The sequence below is a fragment of the Camponotus vicinus genome, unplaced genomic scaffold (assembly GCF_025532165.1).
Source record: "Camponotus vicinus isolate PSW18456_S1 unplaced genomic scaffold, iyCamVici1.0 SCAF_5, whole genome shotgun sequence".
NCBI classification, from domain to species: Eukaryota; Metazoa; Arthropoda; class Insecta; order Hymenoptera; family Formicidae; genus Camponotus; species Camponotus vicinus.
In genome coordinates this window covers 4,938,961-4,953,353 of record NW_028141977.1, presented here as the reverse complement: position 1 = coordinate 4,953,353, position 14,393 = coordinate 4,938,961, and the positions used below count along the sequence as shown (strand labels likewise).

The following is a 14,393-nucleotide window of genomic DNA, read 5'->3' as shown; positions in this document are numbered from 1 at the left end:
TTCAGTCAAGTTATTGAGCTGCGGTTTGCGACACAAATTAACACAAACGTAGAGCGATATAGCACAATCAATAAAAATTCAAAATTCAAAAAGTGCAGGACTTCCACAAATTTCGTTTTTTTAATTTTTTGAAAAATGATTTAAATTATTAAGTTGCGATTTGCAGCATAAATCAACACAAACATAGCACAATGCAGCACAATTAATAAAAACACGAAAGTCAAAAAGTACGAGAACTTCATACTGGTATTACTGTATGCTAATTTAATATTTCTTTCTACATAAAATTTTAAGTTTTATATACAGATCTCAGAGTGATTTATCTACATGTATTAAAAAGTATGTGTTCTTTTTCTTTTTTCTCTTTTTTTCTTTCTGCGCAAATGTAACTTTTCTTTTACGAAATTTATATGACGCATTTTCTGTGAAAACTGGTATAACTGAAATAATAATAATTTTATTCAGTTGAAAATGTAAAACAAAAATTTTTCGTATAAGGTTTTGTTTCCGAGAAAATTAATCTTAAAATTTGAAGAATTAAAAAAATAATAGTTCTTTTTTATATAATCTTGAATTATTTTTAATGATCTTGACATATTTTTTTATCTTGATTGTTAACAATATAACAATTGTTAATATTTTTTTTCTTCTACAAAAGGCAAGTTATATCAATACTCAAAAGCCTCGAAGTATATTGTTGTCTCTTTTCGATGTTGATTGATTTGTGCACTGCGACTTACCTCTTGTTATTTGCAGCTCAAATCAGTTATCAATTTTGACAATTTGTGTAAAATAAAATAAAGTTATCGTTAAAAATATATATTAAAAAAATAAACGGCATGCGCGAAGCACGCGCTTTGTGTTGTTCTAGTATAAATATAAAAATATAACATTCCATTTAGAAAAACAATTTAAAAAGTTATATTAAAGAATAAAAGTTATATTAAAGAAATTATATTTTAATATCACTATCGAGGTGAATTTGATAATATATATAAATATATAATATATAAAATTATTGGAGATTATTTAAGTTGAAAAAGCATAACATGAACAGGCATGTTATGAATTTTCCAATTTTTAAAATCAGTTTTGTTGTGAAACAAAACCTCGTACAAAAAAAAATTTTTCACACATTTTCATATAAAAATATTATCTTTTTGATTACATTATTAATTATAAGACATTTTATATATTTGAACGCTGAAAATCAGTGTTTATGCCGTTCATTTTTTCAGGTAAGCCGCTATCTCGATGCACCGGACATCATCACGGGCAATACAACACCGATGGATCCTGCCGTGAAACAACGATTACTGCGCCATTTAGATAGCTGCGTATCGGAGTTGGATTTGGATCTGGGCTCGCGGCCCGATAGCGGTCTGGGTAGTAGTCCGGGTAGCGTGACGGACCGCGTGGTAGGAGCGACAAGTCCGGGTCCAATGGATCATCATGTGCCGGTCGGACCGCACTGCAGTGCCGCCGCGCTCACGCCGGCCGGTCTGATCAAATCTGAGATTCCGGATATAGTCGAGGCCGCCCGGCCCGATAGCAGCACTACCGCCGGTGATGAAAACAATAATAGCAGTCGACCGACATCCGCCTTCAGCCAAGTGAATTCGGCGACGTTGGACCCGCATCATCCACATCATCCGGCTGGTATACCGGTCGATCAGGCTTCTACGTCACAGCAGAATCCCAACAATATGCTCTCCGTAGTACAGGTTATACCTTCCCGATTGCCGGACGGCCAAGTGGTCTTCCTGTTGCCGAGCCACTACGTACAACTGGCGGCGGCAGCCGCAGCGAACGGAATCAGCATCGGGCCAAATCCACCTACCGCGATTTGGGCGGCGACCAACATGTCATTACTAAAGGCCACTGACAAATTGGCGAAACGACCACATGATGACATCAGCCAGGATTGGCAGGATTCCACCGGTGGCCTTAAGCCCAGTAAGAGTCCCAGAATGGAGCAGCCAGAACAGCCGCTTGACTTTACCACCACATCAAAAAAAATGAAGATTGCCAGTTCGAGGAGTTCGACCGCGCATTCTGGTGGCGTCGATCATCATCATCATCTACGGCAACAGCAGATTTCGGCCCGTTTGCCAACCGAATCTGCTGGCGGCCCCATTGTTCATGAAGACAGGCCGTCTAGTCACGCGGACAGCGAGATCGCCGTTGGCATATCGTCTCCTTCGCCTGTCGGTCAGCAACCCGTTAAAGATGAAGAAGGCATGTGGAGGCCGTGGTAAAAGACTGTCCATGATAGCTCTCTATCTCTGTAAATAAAAATATATCTCGTGGGATAGAATACGCACGAAACCGAAAATCGTACTGGTGTGTGATTGCGTCGTCTATTGCGGAAATATTCCTTGGTTAGGGTAAGATTGTGTATATATGTATGTGTATACATACATACATATATACACTCTCTTTCTCAATATATAGATATATATATCTAGAAAAATGTCAGCGATCGGCCAGTGAAATTGACATATAACATATATGACTGAGAATAATTATATGGAAGTATTTGGATAAATATATGAAAAATACTTTAATTAAACAGAAATTACACTTTCTTTTAATCCGCTTTTTTCTTTGCATAATCTTAATATTTGAATAATTTAAAAGAATAGGATGGTTTAATCATAATAACATTATCTAATTTTTCACATATAAGTCGCATACAGGATGTTTTACAAAGAATTATAAAATGTTTTTTTAGAAACTTGGTCCTACAAAAAATATTTCAGAAATTTATAAGATTTTGAGGCAAAAAAGTTGATAATCTTGAATTTTAACTAATTGTAAGATCATTTTTCAAGATTATTTAAAGGTTATAATCTAGTATTTTAAATTAAATTATCTTAATTTTTTTATAAATCAATTTCACAATATTGTGTATAAAAGATTAGTATTAATAATTAGTATTAAAAATTAATATTAAAAATAAATTAGTATTATAAAGTAGTATTAAAAAATTAGTAATAAATCAAAATAAGCCAAAAATTGAGTAGTTTAAGATATATTTTATACTTTAATTTGACATAATTTTATAAAATTAAGATATTTCATAAAATATTCATTTTTCTATTATTCATTTTTATATTTCTTGTCTCAATACTTTTACATACAAAATAAGAGAAGAGAATCGATTTGTATAATAAAATTAAAGTGGTGTTCCATTTAAAAAAGCTAAGTCGATCTTCACAATCTTGGAAAATGACCTCAATAAAAATTCAAAATTATCAACCTTTCTCTCTCAAAACTTTATAAATTTTATTTGAAACATTTTCTATGCAATGTCAAGTTTCGGAGTAAACATCTTGCAACACTATGAAATATCCTATACATATTCACGACTATAGATGATCTTACAAGACGGACACCAGACACCATACTCATCGAGATTTCGATGAACTTTATATATGTTGTAGTTCCATTCTCCCACTAAATCACCTTAAAGTAATACAACGCACCTCTCAAGTATTCGCGAGAAAAACGCATTTAAAGATTTATGCGTGTTAAGTACCAAACGAAAGTAGCAGATTTTCAGCTGACTGCATAGGACAATGGTTGAGGCGCCTGATTAATACGCTGCGTGTCGCTGGTTCAAATCTTACTTTTGAAATTTTTTTAAATACTTTTTTTTACATTGAAGTTAATTCTATTATATATTTTTATTATTTTTACAGACAAATTAATGTTTTATTTATAAAATATATTTAAAAATTAATTGAATTTATTTGCTATGCAAAAAATTATAAATAATAATTATTACATGCAATGAGAATTATAAATAATTTTTGTTAATTAATTTTAAGTTTTTTAAGCAAAAAACATTTTAAAAAAGGAAGATAGGCAGAAAAAGTTAATAAGAAAATTTATCTCTTTTTAATTTATATTTAAAACTCATTGTGTATGTGTCAAAAGCTTTTATTTTTAATAATCAAAATATTCACATTTGATCAATTAGAATCAGATTCATAAGAGTGATCACATATTTTAGGGTGATACTTATCAAAAAAACATTCAAAATATAATATATTTTTACAATAGGCGCATTGAATAAAACTTGGATTTTTACAGGCGCATTTTTTTAATATTGCTAGTGAGAGACAAATCTCATTCATATTTAAAAATATGGCCTTTCTTATTAACTCTATCTATTTTCCTTTTTATAAAAGGTTTATTGCATAAAAAACTTAAAATTAATTAAAAATGATTGTTTATAATTCTCATTGCATATAATAAGTATTATTTATAATTCTCTGCATAGAGCAAATAAATAAATTCAATTGATTTTTAAATATATTTTATAGATAAAACACCAATTTGTCTCTCAAAATAATAAAATTATATAATTTGCCTCAATGTGAAAAAAATATTTAAAAAAAGATTTCAAAAGTAAGATTTGACTAGCGACACGCAGCATACTAATCAAGCATCTCAACCGCTGCGCTATGCCGAAAATCTACTGTTTCTGTTCGGTACTTAATGCATACGTAAATCTTTAAACCTGTTTTTCTCGCAATTAAGAGCTCCGTCGTATTACTTTAAGGTGATTTAATGGGAAGGTGGAACTACACATATATAAAGTTTATCGAAATCTGTGAGTATGCTGCTTGGTGTTTCCCTTGTTAGATTATTTGATAAAATAATATTGCCATTGTGGTTGTTAATTTTCGATAAAAAATCAATTTTTGCGCAATTATATAAAACAATTTACATAATTCTAGAAAGATAAGAAAGATTGTTATATATAAAATAAATATATATACATATACAGGGTGTTCGGAAATTCAATCGACAAATTTTCAAAGATTGTCGGGGGCACTATAAGAATCATTTTTTGCAAATGAACCTGGGGTCAGAAACGTATCATTACATCGCTACGGCATACGGAGTGTTCGAAAGAGTCGGGACCTCGAAATATCACAAAAAATAGAAGTTTTACAAAAAATTGTTTCAAACAAAAGTTGTAGGGTGTAAAAAGGTCTATTTACTGGCGCCATGTATTTGACCTTGGATGGCGTCGCCAAGGTCACGACAAGGCCACCTTGAATTTTTGAAATGGAACCCTCCACTTTTTATTACATATTCTTGTAGCCCTTCTTGAGACCTTTTCAAAGCACTAATTTTACCAACTTTAAGTAAGCCGTTTCGAAGTTATTGAAGTTATAAAGTTTTTCCTGATAAGTCGACAACTGTAGCTATCGTATTATTATCCGCGAATGAAGGTAGAAGTGGTAAATGATGGTGGATCTACTTTTATAACTGACCGAAGCGTATGATATTTTGGGCCATTTTTTATTACAGATTTGAGCAAATAAAAACCTTCATTTTTTTGTAGACGAGTTTGTACTCCAAACAGTACTGTTGTGCACTGTTGATAAAGCACGTATCCGATTGAAATCATCATCTAGAAAATAAAGTATTTTATTTCTGATTTCTGATATTATTTCTTTCTGACCAAATGCTGGATCAGGCACCGATCTTGCCTTCATCGACTGGATCAGCCACCGATCTTGCCTTCATCGGCTGGATCAGCCACCGATCTTGCCTTCATCGGCTGGATCAGCCACCGATCTTGCCTTCATCGGCTGGATCAGCCACCGATCTTGCCATGGTTAGCTAGATCATCTTCCAATCTGAGAATCGAATTTGTGTTTGAATTTCTTGCCTTCGTGGGCGAGACATCTTACCATGAAAAGCTCGATAAAGCTTCGAAACGGCTTACTTAAAGTTGATAAAATTAGTGCTTTGAAAAGGTCTCGAGAAGGGCTACAAGAATATGCAATAAAAAGTGGAGGGTTCCATTTCAAAAATTCAAGGTGGTCTTGTCGTGACCTTGGCGACGCCATCCAAGGTCGAACACATGGCGCCAGTAAATAGACTTTTTTACACCCTACAACTTTTGTTTGAAACAATTTTTTGTAAAACTTCTATTTTTTGTGATATTTCGAGGTCCCGACTCTTTCGAACACTCCGTATGCCGTAGCGATGTAATGACACGTTTCCGACTCCAAGTTCATTTGCAAAAAATGATTCTTATGGTGTCCCCGACAATCTCTGAAAATTTGTCGATTGAATTTCCGAATACCCTGTATACACAGGGTGTATCTGAAATGATGCACTAAACTTTAGGAGCGTATTCTAAAGGTCAAAATAACTTTTTTTTTTATGAACATTGATCCGCAAATGAACCCCCCTCCGAGTTAAAATTCGAAAATGTGTGAAATTGACCAAACACCCGCAACGCAAATTTATTTGTCTCTCAAGAGAGGGTGATAGGTAACGTCAAAACCAAGGTCAAATAATAAGGCAATCCATAATACAGCCAATTTTCAATTTTTTCCCCAAACTTTAGGGGCCTCTAGTTCGGAGGGGGGTTTATTTGCGGACCCATGTTCATAGGAAAAAAAGTCTTATTTTGACCTCTAGAATACGCTCCTAAAGCGTTCAGATACACCCTGTATATACATATATGTATATATGTACATATATATTTATTTATTTATTTTGAATTCACGCATGTATGCGTATGTGTGTGCATGCGCACATGCACATGCGTGTACGTGCGTGCGTACGTGCGTGCGTACGTATACGTACCGGCAGGAATAGTTCTTTAGTAGTTGTATATGTGTATGACAATCGAAAAACGTCACATGCACCATGCGAAGTTCACGTACGTGAAGCGCGGAGGAGAAAATAGTAGGAGGCACTTCGATTTTTATAATAATAATTTTTATATTTTATTCTTGTCCTACAACTATCTTACTCATTCGATACTCGAATGGAGAAAGTGCGAGTAAAGCAATTGTAACATATCGCGCTGGCGAAATATCGCCAATATGCCATTATAAAAGTTAATATTATAAAAATTATTATAAGAATTTATATTATTATTCTTCTATTATTTATATTATTATTATTATTCTTTATTAAATTTCAGCCCTTTACATAATTTAATTATTAATAGACTGAATGCCGGCCTTTGGTGCACGCAATTCAGCCATATTTCTTCTTCTTCTTCTTCTTCTTCTTCTTCTTCTCAAAGGCAACGTTGCCTGTTCCAACTGGTCCATTATTTTTCCTGTGAAGTCGACTGCCAGCTATCGCGCCATCTCTTGGGGGGGCCTGCCGAGAGGTCTTTCGCCATGGAGGATGCCATCTCTGGCTATACGAGCCAGTCTACCATCCGCCATCCTGCTAACGTGATCGTTCCACTGTCTGCGGCGTGCCCTCACCCATCTAACAACGTCGTCAATGGTAGTCTGTTGTCGCAATTCAGCGTTCCTCACTCTATCCTGAAGTGTGTGTCCCGCGATCATCCTGACCGTTCTCATTTCCGATGTTTGCATCAATCTTTTGGTCTCTGCTGTGTCCGCTCTCACTTCGGCAGCGTATGTCATGACTGGCCTGACACAAGCCTTGTATATGCGAGCTTTGCAATTCGTGCTGATTGCTCTGTTTCTCCATATGCTCCTCCATATGCGGAGATGACCGCTTTGTTTATGTTCCTCTTGGCATCGTCTGTCGAGGTCTCCTTTGCTAGAGAGCCTGCTTCTCAGGTAATCGAACGTCATGATCTGTTCGATTGGAGAATCATCTATAACGAGTTTACATCTGATTGGTTCTCTTGCTATCACCATACTTTTGGTTTTAGTTTTCGAGATCTCCATGTTGTAGATGTGGGCTGTTCTGTGGAATGTTTGAAGCAGTCTCTGGAGGTCGTCCTCTGAATTAGCAATCAGGACGGCATAACATAGGAGCCTGATCTCATGGTTTCCCGTTCTATAACCCTGAGCCGTAGCTCTGATTATCTCCGCGATCTTATCCATGATCAGGTTGAAAAGCATGGGGCTGAGACTATCGCCCTGTCTTATTCCGAGATATGTCTTTATCTCCCTCGTGAGTCTATCTCTTACCCTGTCCTGCGTTGTGTTATTAGTATTGAGGTCTCTTATGACTCTGATGATATTCTTTGAGGCGTTTTTCTCCTCGAGGATGTTGACGATATCTTTGAGCTTCACTCTATCGAATGCCTTGGTGAAATCTATGAAGCATAGATAAGCTGGCGTCTAGTACTCTAGAGCTTTCTCGGCAATTTGGAGTATAAAGATAGCGTCCGTTGTCGACCTGTTCCTGCGGAAGCCTTGTTGTTCCTCGTGCAGGGGAATAATGACTCAGCTCGGTGGCAAAGATGCTGGTTAGCAGCTTCATGGTGGAGCTCAAAAGTGTTGTGCCTATATAGTGGGTTAGATCCTTTCGGCCTCCCTTCTTGAAGAGCGGGATGGTGGTGCTTTTCTTCCACTCTTGCGGGGCCTTTCCTTGGTCAGGATCTTATTAAAGAGGTGAGTTATTTCTCTTTCTAGAGTGGTCCCTCCGTATTTGATAAGTTCATTAGGGATTCTATCTTCGTTCGGGGCCTTTCTGTTCTTCAGCTTGCGAATTGCTGTGGTGACTTGTTCTGTGGTGGTCCATGGACTTTCGAGCGGTCCTCATGTTCTTCGGTTTCCTGCTTCAGATACAATGTTTCAAAGTACTTCACCCAAGTCTCTTCATTAATGGTTTTGATTTCGATGTTTTCGTTCACCGTTTTTTTCATCCTTCTAAGAACTTTCCATATCCTCTTTTGAGCTCCATAAATATCGTGTTCTAATTCTCTGCCGAATCTTTCCCAGTAGTCGTTCCTTAGCCTTTGCACCAGATTCTTCCTACTCAAGACCGGCGTGCGTGGTGAAGAGCCACACCCTAAGAGGTGCCACCGTCTCGCAGAACACGTCGGATCTAGACCAGAAAAGGTCGACAAAAAATCCTGCTTCAGCGAGGCCAGCAACTTACTGAAACAGAACCAAACGACCCAAGCTCATAATACTGGAAACATAGCCTCGGATTACGGACGGACAACTCGGAAAACGATCTCTGCAACGAATAGGAAGACGACTTGGAAAAAGAAACAATTGCGCATAGCCTGCTGGAATGTCCGAACCTTCAACAACAAAGAACAAGAGATCATCCAAGAGTTGAACGACCATCACATCGACATATGTGCAATTTCGGAAACAAGGAAGAGAGGGAAAGGGAATACGCGATGCGAGAATTACATCCTCATCTATAGTGGCAAAAACAAACACAAAGGAGCGACATCGGGGGTCGGCCTATTTCTACATGGAAAGTATGAAAACAACATAGAGAACATCGAGTATCACAACGACAAATTGCTGACTTGAGATTTAAAGAAAGGCCACTCTATATCATATCGATATATGCCCCAGACATCGGAAAACCCGACACTCAAGTAAATGAATTCTATGAACAACTCCAGACATCCATCAAGAAGCTATCAGATAATGATTGCACCATTATTATGATGACTTCAACGCTCGAGTAGGAGACAGGGTAGTCGATGAAGTGAAGCAAAGGCATAATGAAAACATTTCCAACACAAGAGGAGACATACTCGTCGACTTCTGCGCACAAAATGAATTGCGCATCAACAACACCTTCTTCCAACACAAACCCCAGCACAAATTTACGTTCTGTGACAATAGGGACAACAAATCCGTGATCGACTACATCATCACCAACCGGAACATCATCCCAAAACAGGTCCTGAATGTCAGGAGCCTCACCTCCGCCAATGTGGGATCGGACCATCTATTAATCCTAGGCAAACTGAGGATGATCACGGCCCCAGAGAGGAGGGCTCCTCGAGACGGAGAAATTCAACATCGAATCTCTGATCAACGAAAGTACTCAGAAATTGTACGAGACACGGCTCAAACAGCACATTGCAGCCAATAGCGTAGGGGAAGAAGACTCAATCGACGAAGGATGGACAAGATCAAGAACAACATCTACGAGGCGGCCAAGGAAGTCCTGGGATGTCGCCGGGTCAACGCAAAGACGCAAAACCGTGGTACTCTGCGGAGGTGAAGGCAATAACAAGAGAAAAGAAGATTGCCCACCTAAAGTACATCAACACCAGAAACGAAGAAGACCGGGAAAGCTATCGTATAAAGAGAAATCAAGCCGTATTTCTTAACGAAAGAAAAGAAAAGTATGGCATATCGATATTGAAGCAAACGAGAAACAGTGCGGTATCCTGCGCGGTATATAGCTGTCTCGCTCGCACTCTCTCCGTTCGAGCGTCGAGTGAGTGAAACGGCTATTGGACATCACTAACTCCGTATCACGTTTTGTAATGCTTTCTCTCTTGATCTTATGACGTGCGCTAAGGATGCAACAAGTGCCTCCTACTACTTTCTCCTCCGCTGCTTAATCTCTTTCGCGTTTCACATATGTGTGTGATTTGCGTGTGTGCACGGGACGTTTTCGATTGTCATATATATATATCGGAATTCCATTCCTGCTAGTGCGTGCATGCGTGCGTGCGTTGTGTGTGTGTGTCTGTATATGTGTATGTATGTATGTATGTATGTATATTTGTATGTATGCATGTATGTATGGATGGATGGAGGGATGTTCGTGCGCGCGCGCTCGCGCGTGTGTGTGTGTACATACAACAAAAAATATTCATCTCGAATCTAAGAATACATCTCTAAGCGAAAATGCGTGTATACTATAGAAAAGTACTTTTCCAATTAACATAAAACGTTATTCTTAAACAAAAATAGACGAAACAGAAATAATTTTCGCGAATATTTCTTTACGTTATTACTAAAATAGTAATGATACAATTTTGCAGTAATTCAATCAGAAATCAAAATTAAGCAATCGGCAAATACATTGAGTACAGGAAATTAATTAATTTCATTCGGCGAAAAATAGAGAAGCTGAATATTAATTGACAGGAATCAAAATTATATTGAGTTTCTAAAATGATTACCTATTTTATCAAATAATAAGAATTATAAAAAATATCTTTAATATATATATATATATATATATATATATATATATATATATATACGGAGTTGGGATGTAATGCATTACTTGTAACGTCGTTACTGTTATCATTACTTGTTTTCGGTCATTATTTTTTTCTGTCTGTATCAGTAATAATAACATTGTTACATTTTTACAGTAACGGTAACGAATTTAAACGTTACTTTTATCGTTACTTTAGTTATCTCTATTTAATAAATCAACATGAGCAGTTGTAATATTGAATACATGCAATCATATGAGAAGGCGCTGTAAGCGTTTATGGATGTTTTGAGCCTACAGAATCGATGGTAGAAATCAACGATTAGCTTAACTGTAATAGAGTGTATCCAATAGCACGATTGCTCACTAAGTAGCAATGTACTTGATTGGATCCAAAAGTAAGAACTAATCACATTTTATTGCTACTTAGTCGCTATAAAATATATATGATATGTCATTAATACTCGATCGTAATTCTGCAATCCTTGATATCTTGATAATTGGAAAATTTACTTCTATTGCAAAATATCTTACAAATATTTTGGAAAATTATATACATGCGTTTTTCTGTATTGATAAATCTAAAATTTCTAAATTGCAAATGGAAAATGTAATATGGAACATATTTTAATGTGTTGGAATAATTTAATTATCGAATATAATAAAAATAATAATTATATTATTTAAAATCAATTACGCATTTAATTTTAGTATTCTAAAAAGTAACGAAAAAATAACAAATTGTTACTTTCTTAGTAACGGTAACGAGTTCTATTCAAAATTGATAACGAGTAATGATAACGAATTACTTTTTACGAAAAGTAACGGTAATGGCAAAGCGTTATTTTTTGAAGTAACATCGGTAACGAAAGGACATGAAACACGGCAACAAAAAGATAAGAATCAAAGTACGTACAGGTCAACCTTTCATTACCATGTGACACTCGTCGCTGGCACGCCTAAAGCGTACAATAAGCGACAACGATTCTTTCCTAGGCGAGGCAAGGGGAGCGTAGAACTGGCCAATCAGCCACTGCTGTGCTGCCGCGCTGATTGGCCAGTTCTACGCTCCCTTTGCCCCGCCTAGGAAAGAATCGTTGTCGCTTATTGTACATCTTATGGTCTAGCTACGCAGATCGCGCGCGCGCGCTCATTGATCAATCTTCTAAAATTAATATCTCGAAATTTTACGTGATTGTTTACAAAACGGTATAAAACTTTTTGAATTAATTCAACGAGATCTACTTGTATATTTTCGATGGGACACCTTACATCAAACACTGTGTGTGTGTGTGTGTATGTATGTATGTATGTATTATTTCACTGACTGGATTCTTATTCTCGAAGCGAAAAAACACTGCGACTAATTTTTTCACTGTTATATTATTTGCTGAGATATGGAAATGAGTACACGCATCGGCAGGAATGTCCCGGTATGTATGTGTGAACGGTCGACGTCATACGCACACACACGAAGTGCGCACGTACGTGAGCCAAGAATTTATTCTTTATTAAATTTTCTTTTTTTATAATTTAATTGTTATTTAATTTAATAGAATGAATGACGGCCTTTGGTGCGCGGTTCAACCGCATTTCTTAAAGAAAGAAAAAAAAAGTATGTATATCGATGCTAGAGCGCACGAGACACGTATAGCAACAGCGCGGTATCCCGCGCGATATATAGCTGTCTCGCTCGCACTGTCTCGTTCGAGCGCAGCCCCCTGCAACTCCTATTCATTTGCTACCCCTCTTAGCATCGCCGTTCCCAAAGTTGCCACAATGTTCACTACGTGGCGCTATTGATCTTGTGCATTTCGGCCATGATTCTTTTCCAAATTCGACGGGTTCCCTGAATGATACCCGGCACCGCACACGCAGGAATTATGAAATAATACACAAAAAAAACTTCAGAAGTTTCACTGGTTTCACTGGTTTCACTTTACTCCACTATAACCTATATACACTGTACGCAAAATAGAACGAGTGGCGTGATGACGAGCGGGAGTGAAGGGAGTGAAGGGAGCGAGGGGAAATGTACAAGACTAACAGCGCCACTGAACTACGAACGGCGTGCTAAGCGGGGTAACGTAGGCATATATGAATATAATAGGAGTTGCAGGGAGCTGTTCGAGCGTCGAGTGAGAAAGACGACTATTGGATACCTCTAACTCGGTATCACGTTTTGTAATGCTTTCTCTCTCACTCTTGAGCGCGAAGGACACAACATCGGAACGCTCCCCACTACTCTACCCCCACTTTCTTCTTCGCTGCCCGGCCCACGTACATCCGCGCTTCGCTTATATGAGTATGACGTCTGTGAGCGTCAACACAAACATATCGGGACACCATTCCTGCCGGTGCGTACATGTACAGTATATTCAAAGGCGTATGCGCAATCTCGTCTAATAATGTCATGCTCTTGCGTGTATGACATCAATAGTATGCGCGTTGTTTCTTGCGACGATGTTAATAAAGCCTTTAATTTGCATCACGCCTAAAAGTGCCGCAATCGCTAAATTCGCTGCAATGCCATTCGAATAATGCGATCGACGCATCTATTATATTTTTACGCTGATGTCACTTGTATGACCCGAATCATAGTAGAACGAATTAAAAAATATAATGCGTCATATATGCTTTCTTTTAAAGGTTGTATAGAAATGCTTTTGAAAAGATAAGACGAAAAATCTTAATTTCCGTTCAACTATTCTAGTTTTATTTAAAATAGTTTTTCAACTCTTTTCGTAGGAAGGAAACTGTTTTAGCCAAATACGGAAATTTATTATCTATCTTATATTTCAATTTGTAATTTGTATATTTTCTTTCAATTATTTAATTAATCCGAATTATTTTTCGCTTTTCTATCGAAGAAGCAACATGAAAAAAACAAGAATAGAAATGATTCGCAATTAGATGCGAGTATGAATACCAAAGCAGCGTATATATGCGAGACAGAATTGTAAGATATATAAATGCCTAACAAAAATTTTTGTAATTTTTTTCGCAAAAAAATAATGGAGGGGCAGTCCTAGCTTTCCTCGTCGAAGGCGATTGATTCCATGAGGTGCAGTTATGTGAACGACAAAGAAAATAGTTTTAACGTAATTACGCATTACAAGATAACTGTATGTATGTAAATGACAAAGTAAGTAGTTACGATTATCGAGGAAGAAAGAGAAAAGGCAGTAAACGTGCGAGAAAATAAGCGAGTGCATTTTAGTCCGCTAATCATGTACATAGCCTCTCGATAACTATTGTCTATTTGCAAAATATAGATTTATTTTGATGTTATCTAGATCTATACGGCGAAAGAAAGGAAGAGATAAGTATGTATGTGAAAGCATGATTAATAATTGCGGCTTAACGTAGCGAAGACTCACTATTTAATTTACGTCTGTAATTACTAAACATCTTGGAATTCAAATTCCTTATTCAATGTACTTAGAGCAGTCAATATAGATATATATATATATATATATTGAACTGTA

General features: G+C 36.8%; 2 protein-coding genes across 3 annotated transcripts in view; one reads left to right on the top strand and one right to left on the bottom strand.

Moving 5' to 3' along the window:
• Positions 1-14,393, top strand: part of Sidpn (bHLH protein similar to Deadpan) — a 35,226-nt gene extending 20,833 nt beyond the window's left edge. For both annotated transcript variants that reach the window (XM_083100489.1, XM_083100488.1), the window contains one exon: positions 1,239-14,393. In XM_083100489.1, coding sequence (XP_082956615.1) covers positions 1,239-2,258 — 1,020 coding nt within the window. In that variant the 3' untranslated portion in view covers positions 2,259-14,393. The remainder of the gene's footprint in view (positions 1-1,238) is intronic.
• On the bottom strand, positions 7,125-8,235 carry LOC145971914 (uncharacterized). Its single transcript, XM_083100012.1, has 2 exons — positions 8,101-8,235; positions 7,125-8,057 (listed from the first exon to the last, which is right to left on the bottom strand). The coding sequence occupies exons 1-2, from the start codon at positions 8,233-8,235 to the stop codon at positions 7,125-7,127; spliced, it is 1,068 nt and encodes a 355-aa protein (XP_082956138.1).

Bases quoted from the DNA above. Each gene is read 5' to 3' on its own strand.
- LOC145971914 (XM_083100012.1), bottom strand. From the start codon at position 8,235: ATGAAGCTGCTAACCAGCATCTTTGCCACCGAGCTGAGTCATTATTCC. The intron at 8,058-8,100 runs GTACTAGACGCC...GATTTCACCAAG, and splicing joins ATTGCCGAGAAAGCTCTAGA to GCATTCGATAGAGTGAAGCT.